Below are 27,419 nucleotides of genomic sequence, written 5' to 3' on the forward strand. Positions count from 1 at the left end.
TGACCATCTGGGGAGGGAGTGAGTGGCTTCATAAACATGCCATGGCTACTGCAGCATGGGACATTTTGGGTGGGGGTTGGCCCCAGCCTTGGGTGAATGGGGACAGCAGGGGTCAGGCTGGATGGGGATGGTGGCACAGGGTCACCTCCAGCATGCAGCAGGCAGAGCACCAGGGCTGCCTCCAGCTCCCAGCAGACCTTTCCAAAGGGTTTTGCTCCTTTTCTGATGATTGGATACGGGTTATTTTCATCCCTGAAATGCAGGGATGCCGCCGAGGGGTTGATGTTGTGGAGGACAACCAAAAGGGACTGTAAACACCCTTGGCTGGTGTTTGAGGAGCTTTGGAGACCTTTGGAAAACCCGCTGGACGCTGCCCTTGGCGGGAGCACCCTGGGCACAGGCAGAATCCGGCCACCACAGGGCTCTCGGCAGCACCAGCAGCTCTCCCCCAGCAGTGTCACGATGACAAATGTTTGTCTTTTCCGTCCAAGAGATTACAGCGGAGCCGCTGCCAGCCCCACGTCTCAGTGGAATTGGTGTGTGCTCTGCCAGCAGCGTTACCGGCTCATGATTCACATCTTTGCAGCAGCTTTGGAAGGAAAATGTGCCTCTCGCCAGGCAGACCTTCACGCACATCGAGATGCCACGGTTTTTCCAGACTTTCCAGAGGAAGCCAAGTGAGACATTCCTTCTCTTCTTCCAGCTTTCTTGGAACAATCTTCTTTGATTAGTGAGCGAGACAGATAGTTGGAAAGACAGACAGACAGGCCAGGAATAGGGTTGTAATGAGCAGTTCGCATGAGCCCCAGTTGCGGGTGGGAGGGGAGGGTCCCTCCCTCTGCCCCTCCCTGGGTGGTTGGTGAGAGCCCCTCCTGTTCCCTGTGGTTCCCCACCCCTGCCCTCCTCCATGCTCCCCAAATCCCTGCCCTCTTCCATGGTCCCCAAGTCCCTGTCCTCCTCCATGCTCCACGACCTCTTGTCCTCCCCCCTGGTCCCCAACCCCCCACCCTCCTTCATGATCCCCAAATCCCTTCCTTCCTCCATGGTCCCCAACCCCCTACCCTCCTTCATGATCCTCAAATCCCTGCCTTCCTCCATGGTCCCTAATCCCTGTCCTCCTCCATGGTCCCCAACCCCCTGCTCTCTGCTGTGGACCCCATCCTCTGTTTCCCTCCATGGTCCCTGACCCCTTCCTTCTGCCCTGGTCCCCAACCAGCATCTCCTGGGGCGGATTGGAGCAAGGATCTGTCTCACCAGGGGGGATCACTCTGCCCTGAGACACAAAGCAAAGGAGCTGGGGTTTGCTTTGCCTGTTGGGCCTAAGGCACAGGAAGCCAGGTTGGAAAAGCAGCCAAATGACTGAGGCATGGCTGGTAGATCCCGTGCAAGGGATGGTGATAAGGCTGGGGTTCAGGGAAGGAGATGGGACTCCCTGCCTTGCTCCCTGCAGCTGCACCCCCTCAGCCTCCCCAGCCCTGGTGCTCGCTCCCACAACAGCAGGAGAAACAAAACAAGCATCTCCAGGGAATGTGTTTGGAAAATACCAGGTTTTATTAGACAGGCTGATGTTCAAGCTGACAGTTTTATCCCAATGCACATGATCATAGACATCTACACAGGCCTGTGTTCCAGCTCCCTCCCTCCCGCAGTGCTCTTGGGTGAGATGCTCACCGCCCCAGTGCTGTGGGTGCTTGGGGTTTCTTAGCAGAATGAAAAGGCCTCCTTGCTCCCCATTTTCAGTCCCACATTCCCAGAGATCTCCCAAGAAAGCTCAGCAAGAGCTGGGCTGGGAACTGCAATCCTCTTGGGACTGACAGCCACTTGGAGCCACGGGAGAGGAAGCATCACAGTGGTATCATATCCCCGAGCCAGCACGGAGCAGAGTCATCGTGCGTGGTGGGGAGCAGGGAACAGACCACCACTGCTGAAGCCACTGATTCAGAAAGAGAACCCAAGCACACCGTATCAGAGGCGGAAAAAGGTTTTTGCTGTCACAGAGGAGCCACATCCAAGACATGGGCACAGGGCTTTGCACGGGGCATGCAGGTGCCGAAGGGCAGAGGAAGGGAGGAGAAGAGGCGATGAGGGCTGGAAAATAAAGCAAGAGAAAAGGAAACCAGAGAAAGGATGGGGAGAACAATGGGAGCAGCCTGAGAACAGAGCAACAGTGCCTTCAGGATCAATCCTCCTTGTGGGGTGAGAGGCCTTTCCCTGGCTACCCCACGGGCTTTAGGGGGACAGGGCAACAAGGACAGAGATGGTGTAGTACAAACCTCGCAAATAGAAATGTTTGATGGCCTTTGCTCAGTGTGACAGTGACACACAGTGCAACAGCAGTGGCAGCATTAGCCTGTTTCTGTCAGTGTTTCAATTCCATTACCTCTTGAGAAAACCATGCAGACCAGCCAAGTGGAAGAGAGTGAGCAGTGAGATGGAGAGGGACACTGATGGGCAATGGGACCATGTACAAGAAAGAAGGAACAGCAGTGGAGGGGCAGCAGCGCTTGGGCACATTTGAAACATCACTTTGAGCTCATGCACTGACTCATGAGCACATCATTTCTCTCCAGGCTGCTCTGGCTGCTGCTCTCTCTGACATTCTGCTCGCCTTCCCTTGCACCTCCAGTCCCTCTGCAGGCAAAATCCCTCTGCCTGAGCTGTGCCCCTTCCCATGCTTGGATGTAGATTTGGATCTTGGCTTCATTAGTTCAAATGTAAAGTCCTACCTCAAAGCAGAGGTAAGCAGCATGGAAGTCCCTGGGGCAGCGTCCCCCCAAACTCACCTGGACTCAAGGGGACCTTTTCTTCACAGCACATGGGGAATGTGGAGCTCCCACAGTTCTCCTGCCTTAGCTCACATCCCACTGCACATGTGGAGATGTGGGGTGCTGCCCTTCACACCCTTCCCATCACAGCACAGCCTTCCATTCCCAGCTTTCTCTTTCCCTCTTTCATTCCTTTTGCCTTTTTCTTGCCTCAGCCAGCACCTCCATGTCCTCTTGTTTCTGTCAAAGGTAAGTCCTTCTGCTCCAGAGGTTTCACCATGGATGTTTGGCAGGAGGAAGGAGAAAGGATGTTCAGCAGGTCCAGGGTGGGCTTGAAGGTGCCAGTCTCCATCCAGGACAAAAAAATCTACCTCCTGGTTGGTTTGGGCTCGGGTCAGTAGCCAGCTGTGCTGTCCATGAGGGCCAGGTTTCAAGGTCAGCTGTCCATGGGGAACCTCACCCTGCTAGGGTGCTTCCAAAGCAATATTCCTTCAGGACTGAGCAGCGATGCTCAGAAATGAGCCAACAAATGGCTAAAATGGGAGGAGTTTGGAAAACAAACCCCAGAAACCTGCCTGGACTGTCCTGGGGAGGACAGAGCAGCAGGTGGGCAAAAGGGATGTGACCTTTTTGACTTCACAGCTAGTGACCCCCCGTTCCTGCCTCCCTCTATGGAGCACAAAAACATGGGGGTCTGACTGAGAAATCATCAACATGGACTTGAACAAGGTCAAACTGCCAAATCCTCACCCTCAAAGCCCTGCTGGTCCGCAGGTAGGACTTGCCAGCGTGGATTTTGAGTTAATGACACTCACAGGCACAAAGTGCCCTTTCCTGTGCTGACATAGGGGAAGAAAACCCTGCTCACAGCTCCTTACTCTTCCTCCAGCACAGCTCAGCAAGTGCTGGCTACTCCTTTCCAACCCACTTCCTCCTCTGACATGGACTTCCAAATCCCATCATGGCTACTTGTCTGGAGCTAAAAACACCCCTGCAAACGCCCCTCCTTAAGGTGAACACCCAGGTGAAGGCTGCAGAGGATCAACTCAGCTGTTAAATGGAAGGAGAACTCACCAGGTGACCCAGAAGTCTTGGAAAGAAAAACAAGATCAATATTTGCCGAGATTTGTAGCGTGTTTGTGCGAGAAAACAACAGCTGGGTCCCGGCCTCTCTTTCCTTGAGCAGCACTTTGTCCCGGGGCTCCCAGTGGTGCCTGGGTTAGTGTGTCACTGCTCTCCCCTGTGCTCTCACGCCGTGCCCTTGTGCTCACTCCCTCATGTCTTCGGGGATGCAGAGGTTGAAATTCCTCTTCACGCACTCTTGGCATCAGTGGAAAAGCAGCTGCTGTTCTAGCTCCCCGTGCATTGCTCATACTTACAGCTTAAACATTGCCTTCTACTCGAAAGAACAAAGGTAAAATGTCAGGAATTCACAGTTTTTATTCTCTTTCTTATGCCCACCCATCTTCCCCTGCCATCGAGGTCAACGACTCAAAGTCCTCATCGTACGGCAGCCTTTGCCAGCGCGGCACTCAAAGGGTTAACAAACCATGGCTTTTTGGACAGATAAGACATAAGCTCATTCACCAGTAGGAACATGTGGACGGTTGGGTTATGGATCACCTTAGGGTTTCCTGTAGCGATTCTTTGGGGTTTCACCACAGCCAGTGACGTCGCAGGAGAGGACGTTGGGCTTCTTCCCCAAGCCGATACTTCCCAAGAGATCGGGAAGTTCGCGGGTGATGGCCTTCTCAATCTTCTCCAGGAAACACCCTCCCATGTAGGAACACTGCTGAGACAGCAGCTTAAAACTGGTGATGGGGTTGATGCCAAAGAAGTCCTTGTAAGCCTCACGGTTGGGGAGGTCAAATTTGCTGACATTGGTCTTTGCCAGAATGGACTTAAAGATAAAGTACCTGTCAGGATCTTCCACAATGTCCCTGAACACCAGTTCTCCATCGCTAAAGAAGGTCATTTTGTCCTTGTAGGTCTGTAGGTAGCGATCGACCAGGAGGGCGTGGATGCGCACCCGGATGGCGTGCTGGCGGATGAAGGCGATCTTGTTTTCCATCCTGTTCTCAATCACCTGGTTGAGATCCTCCAGGAGCGATATCTCTTCCTTGAGGAACAGGTCTCTGTGGGTTTCCGGGTGGTAGTCGTGGGGCCAGAAGGAGCTAACGTACACCCTGGGTGGCTCTGTGACGTTGATGAGAGGAGCCAGGCTCCAGAATAAGGCGCCGTAGACTCTCATCAGCTCCTGGGTGGCCAGGCTGTCGGCTTTGTTCAAGATGATTCGGATCTGAGACTCGCGGCCCTTCAGCTGGCGAAACAGCATCTCCAGCTCCAAGCCCACGTCCAGCTTCGTGGGGTCAAAGACAACGAAGATGAGATCGGCTCTGTCAATGAACCACTGGCACACGTCGTTGAACGGGTAACCTTTAGGAGAGGAAAGAGAGAAATCCAGCAGTAGTGGCCAGCACAGGGTGAGTCCCTTCACCAAGAGATAGATAAACCTTGAGCCTGTCGTGCCTTGTGCCTCATTCAGGTTGGATGGGGTGTGAGGAACAGCAGACTTCCCCTGAAGCCTAGAAACTGTTTCTCACGTGCTAAAACACTTCAGAGATGTAAAAATCCATCTCTGGATGTCTGAGGCTATGACTACCTGTCTCCTTCAGCTCCCCTTTGAAACCTTTCTCCCTACTGTAGGCCACAGGTTCCTGCTGCTCCTGTGAGCAGGAATCACAGGATCATAGAATCCTTAAGATTGGAAAAGCTCTCTGAGATCATCAAGTCCAGCCATTCCCCCAGTGCTGCCAAGGCCACCACTAAACCATGTCCCCAAGTGCCACATTCACATAGCTTTTAAATCCCTGCAAGGGTGGTAACTATGCCACCGCCCTGGGCAGCCTGTGCCGGTGCCTGACCACCCCTTCAGTGAAGAAATTTTCCCAAATAGCCAACCTAAACCTCCCCTGGCACAACTTGAGGCCATTGTCCTGTCCCTTGTTCCCTGGGAGCAGAGCCTGACCCCCACCTGGCTCCCCCCTCCTGTCAGAGGGCTGCGGAGCAAGAAGGTCCCCCCCTGAGCCTCCTTTTCTCCAGGTTGAACCCCCCCAGCTCCACCAGCTGCTCCTCATCAGACCTGTGCTCCAGCCCCTTCCCCAGCTCTGTTCCCTTCTCTGGACACGCTCATCAGCCACATCATTGCAGATATCCAGGTCAAGGAGCACTGCTGATCTGTCCTGGCACCCCAGGTACTCTGGGAACAGACTGCTGCTTCTCTGGGCTCCACTGGAGCACCAGCCATTGGCCAAGCCTGGCTCCAGGGGTGACAAACAGGGCATTAACCGGTGAGCTGAGGTGGACAATCAGCAGCCCAAGGAGTTCTCAGGAAATAACAGCAGAAATGTCTGCTCTAGGTATGTTCCCCAGGTCTGAACTGCTGCTGCCGTAGCCACGAGCATACAAACATCATCATTCCCTCCAGTGCAAGACCCCTTTTGTGGCCCAGGGCTCTTCCCTATTGTGCTTCAGCCACCTTTGTCACCTCAGATCATTATGGCATCTTTTCTGGGGTCTCCCAGATGAGCCCAGTGAACCCCCACCTCGCTCTTGCTGCTTGCGGTTTTCGATGATGCCCGGGGTGTCCACAAAGGTGACTCGCTCCAGTAGTTTGTGGGGCACCTCGATCCCTATCAGCTTCTCCAAGAAGTTCTGCCCAAACTTCTCCAGGGGCGAGAAGGATCGGGCGCTGTCAGCAGCCATCACGATGCCCTCGATGGTCTTCAGCTTGGGGCCGTGCATGATGACAGTGAACTCAGAGGTGGTGGGTTCTGCCCCTGTGCAACAACAAGAGGAGCAGCAGAGGTGTGAGATCCGTGCCAGGTTATGGACACAGCAAGGCTGGCCTGAGACTGGGGGCATCATGAGCAGCAGGAGCGTTGTGTGCTTTCCAAGAGATGGGGCAGGACAAGTAGCAGGGCTGTGAAATTCCTACCCAAGCTTCTTGGGAAAATACCAGTGGGGCTTTTCTGTTTTCTGTGGGGGCTGGTTGCTCTGGAAGTGGCCTGACTGCATAAGGTGCCCTGGGGAACCACCTCCCAGGAGTCTTATTACCTTGGTGCTGAGGTGACCATGGGCATCTGCTCTCGGCTGTGAGAGCAGGGAGGAGGGGAATGACTTTTCTCCTGGGAGGGTGAATTATCTGGCTCCATGTGAGGAGAGATGGGGGGAAGAAAAAGGCAAGTTGCCTTTGTGGTGTGATCGCTGCTGTAGGGGTTGGGAGCCTCATCCCTGCGCTGCAGGATGAGGATGTTGTGGGAGAGACACCTTCCTCCAGCCTGGGGAGTGGGACAGGCCTTGGGCTGCGATGGGGAACCTCTCCCTCCACATGGCACCGCAGCCAGGTGGGATGGAACAGATCCCAACCTCCCTGCTGTAACAGGGGGGATCAAAGGCACGTGGCTGGGAATTGTTGGCCACAAGGTGTGGAAATGCAGAGCAGTGAGCGTGGTACCTGTGTACAGCTGGTAGGGAGTGTTGTCCAGCCCCAGGAGGTAGTTTATCATGGAGGATTTGCCGACGCTCCACGGTCCCAGGAATAGCACCATAGGCTTGGAAGTGATCTCCCCATCTGCGGAGAGGGGAAATAACAAGAGGAAGTGAAGGAACAATAGCGGCCGCCGCCGTGCGATTAACTCCCGGCTGTAACGAGCATCCCATCCGAGCAGCGCGGTGGTGCTGCCGGGGCAACAGCGGGCCCTCGGGGGCCACCAGCCATTCACCAGCCAAGGCACTGCCCAGCGCCGGCCCCGGGACGTCCCCGTGCTCTGCGGCAGAGCCCACCTCGCTGCCTGGCGTTCCCCGAGGTTTGGCCCTTCTACTGCGGAGGACTGGAAGGTCTTTTAAACCTCGTCTCGGTTCAGTCCTGGTTTAGCCGGGGTGAGTCCGGGGCTGGCTGCGGGGCGGGGGTGTTGTTCGAAGGCAGCTGCCGCAAAGCACGGGCCGTGCCGAGGAGGAGGAGGCCATGCCTGAGCCGGGAGAGCACCTCGTGCAGAGGGAGCTGCTGTGGTTTCAGGAGCTTCGGGGCTCGGTAAGCGCGGTGCAAGCCCGGTGTCAGCTGCCTGCAAGCCTTTCTTCCGTATCCTCACAGGGATCTGCCCCCGGGCCGTGGCTCCCAACCCTCTGGCCAAACAGGAGGTCACACTGGGTGTGAGCCGGGTGTGAGGCTCCAGCTGGGTGTAGGGAGGGCAGGCCGGGCAAACAGCCCCACTTTGGGCTTGGGGGAAAGACAGGAGGAGAGTGAATTATAGTCCCTATCCCACGCTCTTCAAGTCCAGCAGTTTTCCCCAGGAGCCTGGTGATGCACCCACAAAGACCTGTCCTCATGCCATGTGTCCAGGAGCACAGAGGTCCCTGGACACACACAGCCAGTGCCTTCCCCAGGAGCAATCCCTGCTCAAATGGGACTCTTGCAATCAGCCCGTGCCCACACTGCTCAACCCCCAGCCCCCAGGACACCGAGCAGGCAGTCAGCAGAGCCGGAGGAGGCCTCGGCCTGTGCCAGCCCCCGAGCTGTGCCCAGGATAGCCAGGAGACTGATGGTCGGCTCAGGTCCAAATCAGGCCAGGAATGGAAGTAAAAACTGGGTGAGTGAGTTCCCATTGGTGGGAACCAACCCCATCCTACACTCAGGATGGGAGAGGGTCCGTCCCATTGCTGCCAGCAGGACTCCAGCCAGACGATGGGCTGGAGGACACCAGAGGGGCTGGGAGCTGCTGTCTCAACCAGAGCTGAGCCTTCCACTGTGACCCAAGGCAAGGAGATGCCCTTGAGCTGTGCTGCCCTCGACACCTTCTCTTCATCCCTACACCTAAGGCAGAGCTATTTTCCCTGAGGTAGCTGAGAGACCCTGCTCCTCCATGGCTGCTGCCCACACAGGAGCCAGCAGCTTTCCATAGAGCCAGGGATCCATCTTCAGTGTGGGGGAAGCCACGAAGTCCCTGTGGTGCTGAGCTCCTGCCCCGAGGGCACTGGAGGGCACTGCATGGCAGCTCCACACTGAACCCATCTGACCATGGGCACAGGAGCTGGGCAGAGTGTTCCAGTCTCCTCCTGCCCTCCTGCCCATTGCAGAGCCACCATGGCACCACCAGGCAAGGGAATGGGCTGGGGACATCTCTCCACAGGGCACTGCTGCATCCATGCAGCTCAGCCCTCCACCCCAAAGCAGGGCAGCTCCTCCAAAGCAGGGGATGGATGACCTTTTCTGCTGCCTGCTCCCTGCCTGCAAGCCACAGGGATCCAACCTTGTCATCTCACACAGGACCAAACCAAATGTTGAAACCTCAGACTTTCATTATTAATCATTCCTTTGCCTCTCTGTCGCCGCTGCTCTGCCTGCTTGCCAGCTGTAATCGGGTTTCAGATGGTTGTTCGTATTATTATTATTCCCCTGTGATGTTGTGCCAGAGGTTTGGGGTGGGTCCCCGTGTGCTCTTTCATAACAAGTCCCTGGCCAGGTGTGGCTGTGTGAACGTGGGCACCCGTGAGCTCCGGCTCCCTGCACGTCCACCCCTCTGCCAAGGGCATCCCCTCTGCCAGGTCACCCATAGCTTGTGGAGCCCACCTCTACCCCCATGGGCCGTGTGGGCAGTGCCAGGCACTGGGTCCTTGCAGCTCTGCAGGGAGCGCAGCAGCTCCCAGGACATGGGGCCATGTGTGGATTCTCCTGCTGCTGCCCAGAGTCTGCGAGAGCAGGGAGCATCTCCCACCCGGGAGGGTGTTGGCCTGGCATCTGTCCCTGCTATGTCCCCGTGCCGTGTCTGTCAGCAGCAATTTGGGTCACCTTGATGGTCTGGACAGCGGAAAAGAGCCAGAGCTCGCCGGAGGCTGGGCTGGGACGGCGGCAGCTCCAGCACGGCGGCTCTCTCCAGCCACCCTGTGGCTGCTCGCTCCCAGCTCAAGCTCAGACGAGCCTCCAGCTCATCCCCCCGCAGAGCCTGTGTCTGCTTGGGCTGCTCAGCTCTGGGGGTTGCAGAAAATTGCAATTCCAATTTGCCTGCCCAAGTAGTTTTTCTTTCCTAGAGCAGTGGCCTTCTGGGAGGTTTTTCCCTGTGGCAATGCCAGGCTGCTCTTTGTTAGGAGCATTGCTGCTCTGGGGCAGGAGAATAGATGGCTCTGGGGAGACCTTAGAGCCCCTTCCAGTGACTAAAGGGGCTCCAGGAGAGCTGGAGAGGGACTGGGGACAAGGGCCTGGAGTGAGAGGACAAGGAGGAATGGCTTCCCACTGACACAGGGCAAGGTTAGATGGGATATTGGGAAGGAATTCTGGGCTGTGAGGGTGGTGAGGCCCTGGCACAGGTTGCCCAGAGAAGCTGTGGTTGCCCCTGGATCCCTGGAAGTGTCCAAGGCCAGGTTGGACAGGACTTGGAGCAACCTGGGCTAGTGGAAGGTGTCCCTGCCCATGGCAGGGGGTGGAAGGAGATATCTTTAAGGTCCCTTCCAACCTAAGCCATTCCATGATTCTGTGATTAACACTGGGCCAGGTGTTCCCTCTCCTTGTCCTCAAGCCCAGCAGAAGGGCCTGGTGCCAGCTCATCCCCCACGTGCAAGTCTGTCCTGAGGATTCTGGGCAAAGCAGAGGACCTGGCAAAACCTCCTTCCTCTCCTGGTTGAGACTGAGCCACAGACACAAAGGTCTTCTCTGTTCTCAAACCACCCAGGAAGGCTGAAACACCTGGAGAGACTCTCCCAGCATCACCCACCCTGCCACCCCATCCTTGAACCACAAACACCACCAGCCACCCTGCCCATGGCACAGATCCAGCAGCCCTTGGAGGGCTGGCCAGCTCACTCCCAAAGCTTCAAAATCCATGAGTATCTTCAAGACACATGTGCCCACAGATGGAGGGATGAGCCAGTGTGGCTGCAGATGGCCTGTGCCTCCTCCACACCGTGCCCCCCCTGTGCCCACACCCACCCAGGCAACCTGCAAGTGCCCGAACCAGAGACACAGATAAGGCAGCTATCAGAATATGCTATAAATACCTACAGCCCTCTCTGCTGCTGGCACACTGGCACAACAGGGAGCCAGAGGCTCTCCAGGCCCTGGCAGGGCTCTGCCAGAGCTGTATCCATGTCCAAAGGAGCCCAGTTCAGCAGGGTCTGGCAAGTGTGGCCATGGGGCAGGACAGGAGGGCAGAAGATGGGATTCCCCTGCTTGTATCTCAGCAGGAACCCGGGGAAGGGCTGGGTGTTGGCTGGCATTTCTTGGACAGTCTCCCATCTCCTGCTTCTCCAGCACACCCAGAGCAGGATAGGCAAGGAGAGGAGCCAGCTCAGGGGGGCTGAGGCCACCAGGCAGGGGCCAGCCCGAGTTACTGGGACAGCTGCAGCTTAAACTGCAGCCAGGAGGGATCAAGGGTGGACACTCATGAAAGTTTCTGTGTGCAGGAAGATGAAGGGTGGGAAGAGGTCCCCACTATAGTGTGGGCTACTGGCTGGGCTCCTCCAGTTATACAATGGATGAGAGATCAACCTATAGGTCCAACACATAGAATCATGGAATTGTTTAGTTTGGAAAAGACCTCTAGGATTACCAAATCCAACTACTACCCCAGCACTGCCAAGGCCACCACTAAACCATGTCCCCAAGTTCCACATCCACATGGCTTTTAAATCTCTCCGGGGATGGGGACTCCACCTCTGCCCTGGGCAGCCTGTGCCAGTGCCTGACCACCCTTCCAGTGAAGAAATTTTCCCAGATATCCAACCTAAACCTCCCCTGGCACAGCTTGAGGCCATTTCTTCTTTTTCTGTCTCTTGTTCCCCGGGAGCAGAGCCCGACCCCCACCTGGCTCTCCCCTCCTGTCAGGGAGTTGCAGAGAGCGAGAAGGTCCCCCCTGAGCCTCCTTTTCTCCAGGCTGAACAACACCAGCTCCCTCAGCCATTCCCATTGGACCACCACAAACTGCCATGGCCGAGGAATATACAGAGGAATACACCCAAGAGGGAAAGGGCCTGGGTGAGGTGGGAATTTCAGGAAGGAGGGGGCTGTTGGGACGTGGAGTCAGGCTGGGATAAGTGCAGCGACACAGGTACCAGGCTCTGGAAGGGCTGGGAACACCAGCCCCAGTGGGTGCCACGGCATGGTGGGTGCTGGGTCTGCCCTGGGTGCCAGGGAAGCGTGGCTGTGCTGAGACAGCTGCCTGGGGAAGCCGGAGGCAGCGGGAGCTGAGGCAGCGCCGGCAGCATGCAGGGAACAGGCAGCGATACCAACCTGTGGCCGAGGAGCCCAGGGTGCGTCCGGGGTAAGCTGTTAGCAGGGGACACGGGGAGAGAGAAAAGGAAATGTGAGTCCGAGGAGGGAGGCAGCAGCCTGGGTCTGGCCCAGGACAAGGAGGGAGCTGACGGCCACATTCCCAGCAGGAGAGATGGAGTTACAGCCTGTGAGCGACCTGCAGCTCCCAGAGTAAGCGCTGAACTCATCTTCCTGCACGACGGGGATGTGGCTCGGGGTGTCCTGCACCCCAACCCTGTGCTGCTCAGAGGGTTATTGCCTTCCCCAGAGGGGTTCACCGAGCACACAGAGCCCAGCCAGCCAGGGCTAGGACAGCCACCAGCCTGGCAAGTGTCCTGGGGTCATCTGTACCCCACCCCCCGGCTGGTGATGGCAACTGGGAGGTCATTCCTTACAGGGGGACACTTGCTAATTAGCACATATCAGTAATTAGGTCCACCAGCATGCACCACAACCTGGCATGACCTCACAGCAAGCTTCCCTTTGCCGGACTGGGAGATTCCCTGGCCCTCAGCTAGGGACAGTCCCTCCAAGCACACAGTTGGACCCAGCTGGAGCGTGCCTGCATCCACGTGGGATGACTGAGCGGAGAGGCGGGAGGGTGGCAGGCAGGGAGAAGGAGATGGCATCTGCCAGGCTTAAGCAGAGGGTGTGTGGGAGCTCTCTGGGATGGACCCTGACAATTCAGAATTGATGGTGACAGTCACAACTCCCTCAGGACAGGTGACACTCAATTCCATGAGTGTTTTCACATGTTGTGGGGAGCAGAGGGGCTCCTTGGATTACACTGCTGTGAACAGAGCCGATGGGAAGGGAGACAAAATGGAAGGCTGCTGTGTAATGGAGGGGCGAGGGTGCCTGCGATGGCACCCCTCTATATTGGCTTACAGCTCCAAAGGTCACACATATTCCGTGACAGTCCTGCCTTGCTGCTCTCCCAGCTGTCCCACTCTTCCCAGCCAGCTGAGCCAGCAGCTCTGCAACCTCCAGCCTCCCCCCTCCTATGGGTGGGCACAGGGGTGGAGGCACCTCCCACCCTGCAGGGACACCAGTGACAGAATGAACCTGCTCGGGACAGGGGCACCATGCAGAGGAAGGGCTGAGAGGGCTCCCAGGGCGTCCTCACCTGCCCTGCAAGGTCAAGAGGGCTCCCTGGGCCAACCCTGTAACTAATGTGCAGGTTTCTCTAATTACACTGCTAATGAGGGACTGGGACAAGCTGGATCCGTGGGTATGAAAGGCAAACTGCTGAGCTGGAGGTTTCCAGGATGGGGTTGTGCATGCCAGGGTATGGCTGAGCTGTCAGAGACCCTTCAAGGAGTTTGGTGGCCGCTGAAATATTTTGGGGGGGAGGTTGTCTCACAGCTGAGCCAAGGACTGCAGGCAAGGCAGCATCCCTGTGCCCTGCCCTGAGGCAGCACTGGGGCGGCATCTGCACCATGAGGGTGCCGTGAAGGGCACAGGGGTGTGTGCTGGGAGCTGACCCGAGAACTGTCAGCCCAAAGGGTGGCTGTTCCTCATGGTGAGGTGGAACAGACCACGGAGCATTGAGGTGAGGCTGTGAGGCACACCAGGACCTGCTGTCTGAGGTGAGTCCTGCTCGAGAGCTGGGTTTGAGAGGGGCTGGGAGAACACAAAGGTTAGTGGTTGTTTCCTCAGGAACTGAGAGGGAGAAAGGCAGCAGGAACCCAAGAAATGACTGCTTCCTCCCCGAAAGGGAGCAGGGAGGTGGCTGCTTGGGCATGGGATGGATGAAGGGCAGGGTTGGATGTCCTGAGGGCTGGAACTGAGGCTGGAGGCTGTGTCCTCTGGCTGTGAACAGCAAAGTGAGGGTTAGAGCCCACCAGCTACCCCTGTAACCCCAATCATCCTCCTAAACTGTGTCCCAGGTTGAGTTGACAGCAAATGCCACCAACAGGAACCAGAGCACCTTGGAGAGGAGTTTGGGATGTTGCTGGACCAGTGAGCTCCAAGATGGAGACAGGAGCAGGCTGTGGGGGTGCTTGCTGGGATGCCAGCCCTGTGTTCCTGGTGCTCCTTTCCCAGACATGTGGCAGTGCTGTGCTGGCTGTGCCAGGGGACAATCCAGCAGCTGTGGGGTGACAGTCAGGCTGCAGCAGGACGTGTTGCTGTGACCCTCAGTTACTCTCCCACTTGGCAAGTGAATCGTGGTCCCCAGCCACTGGCACCAGCATGGAGCAAGGCAGGTGAAACCACAGCTCCTGTTCTATGAGACCCACTCCTTCCAGAATCCCATGGGTGGGTGGTGGGTGATGTCCAGCATGCTCTGTGTCTTGAGGGGGCAGGATCTGGGCTGGTGGTGAGGACTCTACAGCCCTGTAGAGCTGGCTCCATACTGGAGATGGGCTGGCTGGGTATGGAGGTGTTCAAGCCTGTTTATGGAATGTCTGACCCAGGTTTAGGAGCTGCAGCAAGGATGCTTGGAAAACAGGGGTTCTGCCCTACAGGGATGTATCCCAGGGGTTTGTCCAGCTGAATGTAGGACCTCTGTACTGGTGGAGTAAGTCCAGCTGTAAAAGGCAGATCTGTGGGGAGGGTGTACCCTGGTCCTGCCTCACCAGGACAGAGGGTGTGGCTTCAGGTGGTTGGGCCTGGAAAGCTGGGGATGCAGACAGAGCTGCAGGACATGGAGGACAGCTTGAGGACCTTGACAGGGGGTGGATGTGGTCATGAAGCCCTGGGTCACCAGCAGCAGGGATTCCAGCATCCCCTGGATGATCAGAGGACATCTGGCCTTGGCTCAGGACAGGGTAGGGGTTCATAGGAGAGCTACCCCAGTGAACAGGGACCTCAGATTTAGGATTGAGCCCTCTGTGCTTGGAAAGTGGGGCTGCCTGTAGTCACAAGAGCTTTTTATACCTTGTGAGCATCTTGGGGCAGGGTTTTCTCTTCTGGAGGGACACATGTGTGGCTGGGCTCAGCCACAGGAGCCACAGGGACCTGCTCACCCATCCAACGTGCCTGAGATTGCCAAGGGGTGGAAACTCCAGCACTCAGGATGAGTGAAGGCTGTGGAGCTTGAGGGACACTGTGCCCATATGGCTGCATCCTGTACCCATCAGGAAGGATGCCAGCTCCAGCCACCCCCAGAAGGCTCATCCCCAGCCTTGAGAGGTCCTGAGCTTCCTTGCCAAGGCTGTTTCATTGGGCCGTGATCTCTGCTTGGCAGGGGGACAGGGCATTGATGTTGAGCAGGTGGGGGACCCAGAACAGGCAGGGCTCAATGCTCAGCCCACACAGATGGCCCTGACAGCAGACAGGCTAAGGCAGATGCAGGAAACCCTGCCACTGGGTTCACTAGGGCATGGCCTCTAAGCCCAGATTGTGCATGGACTTCTTGGGAAGCTGCAAAGGAAGACACACTATCCGAGGCTTTCCATGATCTGCTCTCTGCGCTGTTATCTGCATCCCAGGGACCTGGTGGTGCTGGAGACCCCAGTGCCCGTGGCATTACCTGTGATCTCGTGCTGCCTCAGCTCGTTGTATCTGTAGGAGTGCTCCAGGGGCTTGATGGAGGAGTGGTAGATCTTCCTCAGCCGCTGCAGTACTCCTGGGGGGGAAAAACACATGGGCAGGTGAAAGGTAAACCCCACGGCCCAGGGGGAGTCCCTCCCTGAGGCATTCCCTGCAGGAGGGACATTCCTTGCAGGTCCTGAGGGTGGCTCAGCTGTGGATCAAAAGACTTGGCTCACAGCTGAAATCTTGGCCAAACTGATCCCAGTCACACATTTTGCCCAGAGAAGCTGTGGCTGCCCCATCCCTGGAAGTGTCCAAGGCCAGGATGGACAGGCCTTGGAGCAACCTGGGCTAGTGAAAGGTATCTCTGCCCATGGCAAGGGTTTGGAACAGGATGCTCTTTAAGGTCTCTCCCAACCCAAATCATTTTAAGATTCTACAATTTTGATGCCTGCTAATGTTTCCTACTGGGCACTGTCCCCATCTGCTGCCAGCAGCTGATGGAAGGAACATCCCTCCTAAGTGCTCTTTAGCACTCAACACCCACGATCCCAAAAACCCCTCCACCAACATGCCAGGGCTCCCTGGCATGGCCCTTAAACTGCTCACTGGAAAAAGAAGGAAGACCTTTTTCTACGGTATCTCTTATCACTGTCTTACCAGCCCAGACCACTCACGGGGCCTGCAGAAGAAATCCTTAGAGTAGCAAAACCCCAAAAATAATTGGAATAAAAATCCCAGCCCTTTTTTATGAGCTGCCCCAGGTTTCTCTGGGCAGAGATGTGTCTGATTCGCCAACTGCATCTTCCAGCCTCCTAATTCTTGTACACCCATGAGGCTGTCTTTAAAACACCTAAAAATACGCTAACCCAAGAGGAGCCAAAGGGCAGTTATTGAAGATGTGGCATTACTGGACCTGGAAGAAGGAAGGTTAAAATCAAAACACCCTAGGGAAGGAAAATCCCCTCCATGCTCTTAGTGCAGGGTGGTGAGGAGCCTGTCCTGCAGGGATGGTGTGGGCTGAAGGAGCAGGGTGTGCATGGCTCCCTCACCTGAGACATCATCGGCAGGTTTTTCCTCGTTCAGCTTGAGGGTGTTCTCCAAGTGGGACCGGTCGCGCTTGGTCGGCTCGCTGGCATCTTCAACCTCTTCTGGAGGAGAAAAGCAAGAGACCTGTTAGTGCTGGAGGGGAGAACGCACACAGCAGCTCACGCAAGCGACCGCCGGGGAGAGGGCATGGGGAGCACACACCCCCCGAGCCCACGGGAGTGGGGAGCACACCCCCCCCCGAGCCCACGGGAGTGGGGAGCACACACCCCCCGAGCCCGCGGCGTGGGGAGCACACGCACCCCGAGCCCACGGCGTGGGGAGCGCACACACACCCTGAGCCCACGGCATGGGGAACACACACACCCCGAGCCGGTGGCGTGGGGAGCACACACACCCCGAGCCCGCGGGAGTGGGGAGCACACACACCCCGAGCCCGCGGGCGCGCCGTGCACCGCAGCAGCCGCTGTCACCCTCGGCATGGCCCGTGCCTTCCCTGCTGCACGGGCTCCTGGAGGCTGCCAGGGCTGTGCCTGCTGGGGGAAGCATCGTGGGCAACTGCTTGGCTCCGAGGAGGGGCCGGCTGCTCCCGGGGAATGCGAAGGACGTGCCTGGGAGGTACTCCCAGGGTTGGGACGCGGAACGAGCGCGTGGCAGCTGCTGCCCGACGGGGCCCCGGCGCTTCCGCCGGGGGCTCAGCCTTGAGTGCAAGACTCTACGCTGAAATCTCTCTTTGCCCATTCCCCCCCAAAACTACACGTTGAGCCGGGATTCACGAGGCTGGGGCTGGCTCTGACTCCTGGGGGACAGCCCAGCCTGACACGTCCTGGCTGCCTCGCCTTTGCCAGCAGGGCCATTCCCTCCCAGTTCTCCCAACTCTGCCTCCGTATCACCCCGGAGCCCTCTGCGTGGTGCCCTGTGCCTTGTGGCTCCATCCCAGATGTGGGGAGCATGAGGCAGCTGCCTCCATCCAGGGAAGGCACCCCAGTGTCCCAAAAACCTGGAGACAGAGGTGTCCTCACCGTGGAGGTGCTGGCACACCAAGAGCCTCCAAGAGCTTTTCAGTAAAGGGAACTGGGCTGGGCTGTAGTGGGCGTTTGGGGACGGGTCTGGGGACACCAGGGCCAAGGGGGGCACCACCAAGCCATGGGACTGTGTTGAGCATCTACAGAGCATTGGGCTGAGGAAGACCTTTTGACTTGACAAGTGAAGCCACAGAGACCAAACTGGGCTTGCCTTTTGGGAAAAATGGGAGGTTTTTTGAGCTGGCACGTTAGCAGACAAAAGAGAAAAAAAGACTCAGCTGGGTCCGAAGGTCGCTGCCCAACCTGTGGGCCAAAGTCTACAAGTATTTCTAGGAAATCATGGTGGGGGGTGTCCCTTTTCCTTAGTTAGCCTTTCACTGATCGAGCGGGGCCAGTGCATTGATAACTCATTGGCCTGGATTAGCTCCTCACACCTTCCCTATGAGCCAAGAGCTGGTGGAGAAGAGACCCACCATCCCGGGAGCATCCTGCCCCTGCACCGAGCTGAGGGTCCGGAGGACTCTGCAGGTGGAGAATAAAGAGCCTTTAAGATGTCTGTGGGTGCTGGAAGGGGCCTGGGGCTTAAAAATCTTATCCATGTCCACATCCCTGAGAAGACATCATGGCCTTAAAGTGGAGCGAGGGGAACATCAGCCAGTTTTGGTACTGCTGTGCCGAGCGCCTGCACGATGGGCACCTGCGGGCTCCTGCTGCACCCTGGCTGCCCACGGCTGTGTTAGGGGCAGGTGGGGAAGCACAAGCGTTAGGACAGGGCCATGCACTAGGCGAGGTTTAATGTGCCAAGCTCAGCTCCACCAGGGTTGATGGTAGGTCACTCTCGCCGCTAGAGCACAACCACAAGAAAAGATTCCAACCTATCTGGCTGTGCTGGGGCTCGGCAGTGGCTGGGGGGGTGATGGGGACCTCTGCTTCTGCCAGTGGGGGATTGTCTGCAGGGGGGTCTTCTGCCACTGCTGGGGGGTCTTCTTTTGCTGGTGGATCTTCCACTGCTGCTGGAGGATCTTCTGCTGCTGCTGGTGGATCTGCTGCTGGCGGGTCTTCTGCTTCATCCCCACAGGGTGGGTGATGGCAGCTGGCAGGGCCATCCCTGGCTTCTCCCGTGCCAGCAGCTGCTGGTTTGCCATGGCTCTCTTTGTCGGAAGTGCTGGCTGCTTCCTTGTCACCCTCTTCACTTTCATTCTCTGACCTCTCACCATCTTCCTCAGATTCTTTCTCCTCCTTAGAGTCTCCTTCCTCCTCAGACTCTCCCTTGCCTCCATCTTCCTCAGACGCCCTGTGTTGACCTTTGTCAGACTCTCCTTGCTCATCATCTTCATCCGAGCTCTGCTCATCCCCTTCTTCTCCCCCCTCCAGAGCAGATGCTCCTCTTGGCTCCTCTGTTTCCTCTTCCCCAGGCTGCCCTTGCTCCTCAGAGCCTCCTTTCTCTGTGCCGGGCTCCTCATCTTCCCGGGCATGGTTGGCAACTTGTGTGCCAGACCCATGGATCCCTCCATGATGCGCTGCCATGGCATCCTCCCCTGGGCTCTGTCCTTCCTGGCCCTTCTCCTCGGTGGTCTCCTCTGTCCGGCTGTCCCCTGTCCCCAGGCCCCTGCTCAGGCTCCGCGCCGGTTCTTCCTCCCCCTCTCCACGTCCCTCCTCAGCGGCGCCGGGCAAGGAGGCGTTGGCAGTGCCACTGTCTTGCTCCTCCTCAGGGCTGCCATCAGCCACCTTCTCCTCCAGCCGGGGCTCTGTGGCTGGCAGGGGGCTTTCAGCAGCACCGTGGTCCGTGCCGGGGGTGCGCGGCTCTAAACGATGAGAACAGCTCGGTCAGTCTCACCCGCGCCGGCACGCGGCTACTGGGGCACCCACCGACCCCCGCCAGCACGGGGGGCCCTGAGGGAGGAGTCGTGGCTGTTACCAAGAGGTTTAAACTCATCCCCAAACCTTCTCTAGTCCCAGCTCAATTTTCTGTCCCCGTCGCAAGAGGTTGGGTGCAAAGATGTGTTTGTGGGGCGCAAAGCCGAGCTGGCAGGGAGCTCTGTGGCTGTGCTGGCTGGGGCTGCCACCCACCACAAAGCACTGCAGGAAGGTGGCAAAGCAACCCTAAAAAAACACAGGGGAAAGCAGTAAAAATAACAATTCTGACGGGGGCTGTGGGCACTTGGCAGGTTAAAAGGGTCCTTCCCCAGCCCTGACTCGGGAGAGCATCACACCAGCCATGGTGAGTGGCAGGGTGAGAGGGAGGAGGAGGAAGGAGATTCCTGGCACAAGGGGCTTCCCAGCACGGGGTCCTGCCTTTCTACAGGCAGGGACTGACCCTGGCTGCAGGGCTCAGGAGCTATTTATTGTGAGTGTCCCTTCACTAGGAAAGCATCTGCCTTGCCGTGCCACTGGCGGGGACACAATGAGTTTGTTCTGTGGCCCGGGAGAATCCATCCGTATTTTCCATAGGCTCCAACTGCAATTTAACATTAGTCAACGGGTGCCAAAAATAAAAGATCATGGCTATACTGTCTCCATTACAAACAGTTGCTGCTAGTCTAAATAATCCCCCCAAACGCCCAGTGCCAGGGGAGCATTTCAGAGGAAAGTAATTCCTTTGTACACCAGCTGGCAAGCAGATGCCAAGCAAGAAAAAATACCATCTCCACCCAGGCTGCGGGAGGAGAGCGGGCAGTGCTGGGCACAGGCAGCCCTCTGCTCCAGCTCCGTGCAGGAGCCGTGGGACAGTGTCCAGTGGAGCATCAGCAGGACCTCAGCAAAGCTGGGGCACGGTGGCTGAGTACGGGAGGCTCAGGGCTGGGAGCAGCACGGTGCCAGCCCCAGAGCACTCAGCCCCAGTTTGTCCTGGCTGGGATGCTGGGTGGGTGGTTGCATCCCCATTGTGCCTGTGGGGCTGTTATCTGGGATCGGGTCGCACTGGGAGGCTCGTGCCATGCCAGCAGCGGGCACTGGGAAGGACAGGCTGCCCCCAGCCTGCCCGCATTCCCAGCAGCTCTCGGCTCCCTGGCACGACGGAGCCGCCGCTGCCACCACGGCTCCTCACCGTGCCCAGACCGGATGCGTGGGTCACCCTGTCCCTGCCCTCACTGACCTCCCTCTGCTTTGCTGGCACATGACCTGCAGGTGCATCTGGGCTCCCAGTTCAGCTCCCAGATGGAAGGGAGATGGGTGGTGGGCAGCTCCCACCCTCCTCCCTCCTGCCCTTGTCTTTCAGGCAGCACCTTCCCATGGGACCCTGCAGGTGCTGCTTGAAGGGGAACATCTTAGGTTTGACCTGCAAAACCCTGGGTGGCTGAGGGCCAACATGCCCCTGCCTGGCCCTGGTGGTCTGGGAACCAGCCTGGGTCACTGGAGGGTCCTCTAATCTGATGGGAATGGGGATATTGTGAGCTTGGGCCCAAAATAGCTGCAGACCTGGAGGGTGGGAAGAGGAGTGATGGTCAAAATGGAGAAGGGGGGCAGGACCAGGTGGAGGAGACCCTGAATGTCCTGAGGGGTTTGTCTGGGGTCTGTGTGTCTCCTCTGACCCAGAGGAGCCATCACCCACCATGGCCAGGTGCAACTGCAACCCCAGTGCCCACCCAGCCATCCCTTGCAGGGAAAGGGAAATATCCCCCAGGCGCTCTGACGGGGATGTTCCTGCCAGTGTGCCGGGCACGGGCTTTTTGTCCTGTGACCTTCAATGTCTTACACAAAGTCCCTGTCCCCTCTGCACCTCCTTCTCCCTCCTGTTTCCCCTACATGGTCTCCCAGTCCCTGGTGGGGTGAGTTGTGCTGACCTGCAGATGGCCGGGCAACGAGCGTGAAATGGGCCGAAGGTTACGGGCTTAACACCCTCCGTGCACCCGCCAGGGGCTAAAAATAGGGCAACAGCAACTGTACGTGGGGATCAGGAGGGGCAGTGGTGAAGCCCCAGCCCCCTCGGCCGCTGGCCCCGGCCCCTCACCCTGCTGTCAGCCAAGGGTGACGTCCGCCCCTGGAGGCCCCCGTGGGCTCCGGGAGGGGGCAGCCACGGTGTAAAGTGACACCGGGGCTCCCTGTGTTCACACCTTGCATTGTGCCAAGCAGATGGGTGGCATAGGAGAGGAGCCCTCGCCCTGCTCCCCTCAGGGACCTGACCTCCCAGAGGATCCTTGTCCTGCACTGCCCCTGCCACCCCCAGTCTCGTCCTGGGGGACTGTCAGCTGCCTGGGGACCCTTTTCCCGGCAGTGACAGCAGGGATGGAGAGCTCACAATGGGACTCTGCGTGCCACAGGGTGCCACAGCTTGTTTGCACCCGGGAAAAGCCCATGAGGGAAGGATAGGGATGGCTGCTGGAGGCTGAACATCACGGAGTCCCCTCCATCCCTGCACGGGGATGTACAGAACGGCACAGACCTGGTGCTGAAACGGATCCTCCAGGAGGACAGTGAGGAGGGACTGATGGGCACAGGTGGCCCTGGAGGGACACTCTCCCCCTCCAGCAGAAATCAGAGCCTCGAGTGTGGGGCCAGTGATGGCAGGGAATGGCTTTTCACACGCCCCCTTCCCCTGCCTGGATCCCAGCCCCTGCAGCCCTGGGGTATTATCCACTGGCTCCTGCTAGTCCTGTACTCCCCACATCCTCCCTGTGGGATCCTGGGGGGACCTTGCACTGTCCATCCCTGCCTTTGTTCTGACAAAGCTCTTTGAAACCTCATGGAGAATGACAGGGCACAAAGTCTGGGACTTCCTGAGATTTTCCACCTGGAACTGCTGCAGATCCCCCCCCTTTTCCACAAGACCCCATTTCATGATGATGTCCTTGCCCGCTGGGCTCTGTGATGTCCCCATGGTTTCTATTTGGGATTGAACCCCTGGTGCTCCTCTGGCTTGTGGCCCAGCACCAGTTTGGAGCCAGCCAGGCCAACACCTTCAGAGGAAAGTGTCCCACAAGGGCTCAAGCAGCCAAGAGGACAGAAAACCCTTGTGCACCTCAAAAACCAGGATGCCCAGACACATCATCACATCCCAGAGTCTTCATGATCCCAAATCACCAGCATAAAGCAAATATATTCCATTTTTTTCAATGCAGAGAGAGGTCTAGGAAACAGCTTTGTCGGACTAATCGGCTTCATCTGTGCAGGAGATTTTAAGTTTAGTCGAAAAAAGTTATAAGTTGATTTGATTTCTATGAAGAGTTGGATAGAACCGCACAATATTTTGATTAGAAAATGGTAAAAAAACCTCACCAGGATCTACCAAAGGGATTAAAACCAGGCTTGAAGCTTTCTAAATACGGAGACGAAAATGGGGAGTCAATGCTGCGGGGTGTTTATTCCAGTCTCCCCACCCTAAAGATCTGGAAGGAACCCTGAACCCCTGACTTGCAGAAGAGAGGAAGATGAGGGAGGTGGGAGATGAAGCACCCGCTGCTTCCTGGCCGAGGAGATCTGGGTCTGTCGGTGAGAAGACAGCCCGGAAGCATCAGGTATTTCGGCACAGGCAGATGTCACGTTGTACATCGAGGAACATCAACCCTTGCAGGGTCTGCAGCCCAGGGAAATGCTGAGGGACCTGAGGGACATGCTGTGGCACGGCTGGGGCTGGAGGAGGGACTTCCAAGTTGTCACACTGGGCCTGTCCCCTGGCCTCCAACCATGGGAGGCTTCACCAACCCATTCCAGGAGTGTCCCGTGAGGAACACGCTCCATGCACTCAGAGCAAGCCTTCCTCAGTGAAGGGAGGCTCCCCATACCTCTTTGGGTCATCCCAAGCATTCTTGGTCACCTGGGCAGCCCTTGGACTTGCCAAATTGGATTCTAATGCATGATGACCCATTTTCCCAAAGGATTCTCAAATCCATGGAAATGTCTGGGCAGACACTGCCTGGAGGAGCCAAGCAGGGATACCCAGCCCTGGGGGTCTGACCCGGCAGCAAGGGGGACTCCAGCACAGGGGCAGGGTCACACAGCTCTGAGCCCTGTCCCATGGCATGCCCCATGTGTGGGGAGGGCTGACCCACGTGCCTGGCTGGCACCAGGGCTGTGCTGGCACTGCCAATGCCCCATCCTGGCTCGGGGTGCCCGCCCGGAGCCTCCCCGGCCCCTCCGGCAGCCCCCACTGGCACACAGGCTCACGGCTTCCTCCAGCTATCACTTACAAGGGAAATGTCCCCGTGGGCTGAAAATAGCCCAGCAGAGCCCTGCTATTCCTGCAGAGCCCAGGGAACAGGCAATTCCATGAGTGATCTGGTCACCCCGACCTGCTGCCGGGCTGGGGTTTTGACGCCCTGGGTCGGTGAGTGGGACATGGTGGGAACATGGAAGGAGTGTTTTCCCTGGGCACAACACGGCCCTCCCAGACCAGTGCCACCTCACAGAGACCTGCTGGTGTCCCTGTGCCATCAAGGCCATGCACAGGTGAGGTGTCCTGGCCTTCTTGCTCAGCTGAGTCAAAAGTGGCTGATGGAGACAGTGTCCCAGCACAGCCAACCTGCCCAACATCTGCTTTGGTTTGTTCAACCAACAGATTGGGAGTGAGATGGGGCACTCACAGGGACCAGGGTCTCCTCCAGGTGTGCCACCAGGGTGTGACAGGGATGCAGGTGGCACAAGCACCCAAAATCCATGGGTGCCTAATGCACCCCAAGCCCCTTGTCTCACTGCAGCCACCCAACGGCAGTGGTGTCCATGGCTGTGCCAATGCTGGGGAGTGGAGTGAGTCCACTGGGGTGTCACTGGGACACCTCTGGGGATGCTGGTTATCATGGGCAGCATTGGCCTGGGATGGTCAGGGTGGGGGGTCTCCATGGGTACTGTGCCTGGGTCCCACAGTCCCACTCCCAAGATGTTCTGTCCTGGGAGGTGGAGCCCACTGTGAAGTGACACATTCCAGATGGTGGAGGACACCCCAAGGTGACACATTCCATGAGAAGGTGTATACCCCAAGGTGACATGTCCTGAGTGATGGGGAACAGCCCAAGATGCCATGAGGACGTGGTGATGGAGCTCATCCCGAGGTGACCCGGCTGATGAGGCTGAGGCAGGATGAGGACTCCCAGGGTGATGGCCCATGCTTGCTGCCTGTGCCAGCCCCACAGTGCCTTGCAGGAGGACACCATCATGCCAGGGCTTTCCCCAGTCCCTCTCCCAGCTTGAAGGTGGTGATGGCATTGCCATCCCACTCAAATCTATGCTGGTTGTGGGGCCAAAGGCTCGCCAGGGCAAAGCTGCCAAGCGTGGTGTCTGGGCACTGCCCTGCCAGCATCCCGGTGGCCACAGGGGTCACCTGGCCTGGGATGGCCGAGCTCTGCCTGAGGTGTGAGTGCAGGAGGAGGAGACCTTCCTGGAGGCAAGAGTGGATGGAGCAGTGGGTGAGTGCCCTCAGCACGAGCCACCACCCAGCCCTGCAGTGGGTGCTGGTCCCTGCTGGGGCTTCTGGCCACACTGGGGAGCTTTGCCAGCCCTGGTCATATGGGCTGGTCATATGGTCATTTTGACTGGGACTGTAGGAGCACAGGCACAGAGCAGTTCCCACACCTGGCCTCTGGGAATGGTGACAGGGTCCCAGCGGCCCCAGGCATCACTAAATCCCGAGGACCACACCTTGCCATGATGCCTCAATGAAGGCCTTGGTTCCCCATTGGACTCCCACACCCTTCTCTTCACCAAACAGGGGTTGAATGGAAAGACATGGCCCAGAAACAGAAGAAACATCCCCCACAAGCCACTTCCTGCACCCCAAAGGAGCTGGGTCCAAGAGCCTGGCTTGGCACCAAAGGAAAAACAAAACTCATCCTGCAGATACCACCAGTCCCCATGGGCAGGTGCCACTGCTTACAGTTTTTTCCCAAATCTACAGGATCAGAATAAATTATGGGACCCCTCAAGAAGCAGGAGATGCCAAGTGTGGGGACTTGAGGGGCTTCAGCCACCCCTTAGGGACCCCAGGGGCCTCCTTTGAGAGGGCCATGCCAGCCTCCATGCCAGCCTCAGCACAACCAAGACCTGGGCTGGTGGTCACCCACCATGGTGACAGCCCCCAGATGTCCCACAGGGCCACCAGCCCAGCCAGAGGTGGCACCGACCACCAGCTATGCCCATAGAGGTCCTTTCCAACCCCCACCCACAGGCCTGACCAATGGCCCCATGGAGGTCACCCCAGCACTGTCGGGGTGTGTCACTGGCCCCCAAGCCCATTCATTCCCAAGAATGGCCCAAGATGCCCTTAAAAGGCCAGAACTCGGCGGGGCGGGGGGTGCCGGGTGCTGGAAGGCGGCAGCTGCGGGTGCTCGAGCGCGGGGCTGCGGCGGCGCGGGGCGGGGGGGCGGCGGCCGGGGGGGCTGCGGGGAGCGCAGTGTCCCCTTACACGGCTGTTTCCATACATAGCCGCCCCCCTCTCCCGGCTGCGCGGCCGCCGGAGCCCGGCCAGGCAGAGAACCAGCCCAAATTAACTCAAGGGCAAGCAAGGGTACCGGCGATGCCGCCCCACCACGCGGCCCCAGGGACACCCGGCCGCGGATCGGGGTGCTGAGCGGGGATGGGACAGCCCGGGGAAGGGGGTCCGGGGTCATCAGAGATCCCCAGCGCCCTGGCAGCCCCCCCAAGTCCTCACGGTCCAAAATCAAGCCACCACGGCACCCACAGGTGACACTTGCCCCCAGGGCATGGTAGCAGCAGCACAGCCCGTGCGCCCACCCTGACTCCATAGGAGGGACCCCAGTCTGCACCCCTCGCCATCCCCTCCTGTCCCTGGCCCTCCAGCACGTTTTGGGGTGACTCTGCAGCCCTGGCAGAGCTCCCAGGGAGTCCAGCCGGCTGTACCCCTGCTGCCCTGCCCTGCCCTGCTCCCAGCCCTTGGGGACAGGCTGGGCTCACCAGGCACCCCAGAGCCTCATCTGCACCCTCAACCCCACAGGCACCCACAGTTCTACCTGCACCTGCAGCCCCACAGGTACCTGCAACCCTGCAGGACACCCACAGCCCCACACAGGCACCTGCAGCCCTGTGGGGACCCCACAGCCTCCTTGGGGACCCCCAGCCCCATGGACACCTGCAGCCTCATAGACCCACAGCCCCATGGGATCCAGCATCCCTATGGGGACCCACAGCCCTGTGAGGACCCCATAGTCCTGCAGGAATTCACAGTCCCATTGGGACCCACAGCCCCATGGGATCCCCACAGCCCCACAGGCACCAACAGCCCCATGGGGACCCTATAGCCCCACAGGCACCCACAGCCCTGCAGGGACCCTCAGCCCCATGGGGTGCCCACAGCCCTATGAGGACCTCACAGCCCTGCTGGCACCCACAACCCCATGGGTTCCCCAAAGCCCCATGGGGTCCCCACAGCTCCAAGGGCACCCACAGCCCCATGGGGACCCCATAACCCCACGGGCACCCAGAGCCTCAGAGGTACCCACAGCCCCGTGGGGTATCCACAGCCCCAAGGGCACCAGCAGCTTTGTGGGGACCCCATAGCCCTTGCCAGCTCGACAGCCCCACGGGCACCCCACGGGTGCTCCCAGCCCCCAGGAGCCCCCCCAGGCCGGTGTGTGGCCGTACCTGCGGTGCTGAGGAGCAGGAGCGAGGCCACGCAGCAGCAGAGCAGGTTGAGACCCTTCATGGTGGCTGCCAGGAGCTCCCTGACGCTCGCTGCCTCTATTTATACGGCGTCGGCGCGGGGCAGGGCAGGCAGGGCAGGCAGGGCAGGCAGCTGCCCGCACAGATGCTGCCGCCGCCGTTCTTCCGCTCCCAGGGGCCCTGGGAATGGGGACAGGGACGGGGATGGGGCACAGTGGCAGGACTGCAGCGCTGGGAATGGCTCGTGTCGGGGATGCG

At 58.4% G+C, this 27,419-nt stretch overlaps 1 protein-coding gene across 3 annotated transcripts; it reads right to left on the minus strand.

Annotated features, from left to right (window-relative positions):
- Nucleotides 1–1,528: 1,528 nt before the first annotated feature.
- SRL (sarcalumenin) lies at nucleotides 1,529–27,264 on the minus strand. Of its 3 annotated transcripts, XM_027654976.1 has the most exons (7): nucleotides 27,144–27,221; nucleotides 16,596–16,694; nucleotides 15,542–15,637; nucleotides 12,046–12,081; nucleotides 7,282–7,398; nucleotides 6,371–6,604; nucleotides 1,529–5,201 (listed from the first exon to the last, which is right to left on the minus strand). In XM_027654976.1, exons 1-7 carry the CDS (start codon nucleotides 27,202–27,204, stop codon nucleotides 4,390–4,392), a joined length of 1,455 nt encoding a protein of 484 aa, XP_027510777.1. In that variant the 5' UTR covers nucleotides 27,205–27,221; the 3' UTR covers nucleotides 1,529–4,389. The 3 variants fall into 3 exon arrangements, with proteins under 3 accessions (XP_027510777.1, XP_027510778.1, XP_027510776.1); XM_027654977.1 differs by lacking the exon at nucleotides 12,046–12,081 and having other exon boundaries at nucleotides 27,144–27,264; XM_027654975.1 differs by lacking the exons at nucleotides 12,046–12,081; nucleotides 27,144–27,221 and adding an exon at nucleotides 18,491–19,161.
- Between the last annotated feature and the right edge of the window lie 155 nt (nucleotides 27,265–27,419).

The sequence above is a fragment of the Corapipo altera genome, unplaced genomic scaffold (assembly GCF_003945725.1).
Source record: "Corapipo altera isolate COAL_440 unplaced genomic scaffold, ASM394572v1 98, whole genome shotgun sequence".
In the NCBI taxonomy this organism is placed as follows: domain Eukaryota; kingdom Metazoa; phylum Chordata; class Aves; order Passeriformes; family Pipridae; genus Corapipo; species Corapipo altera.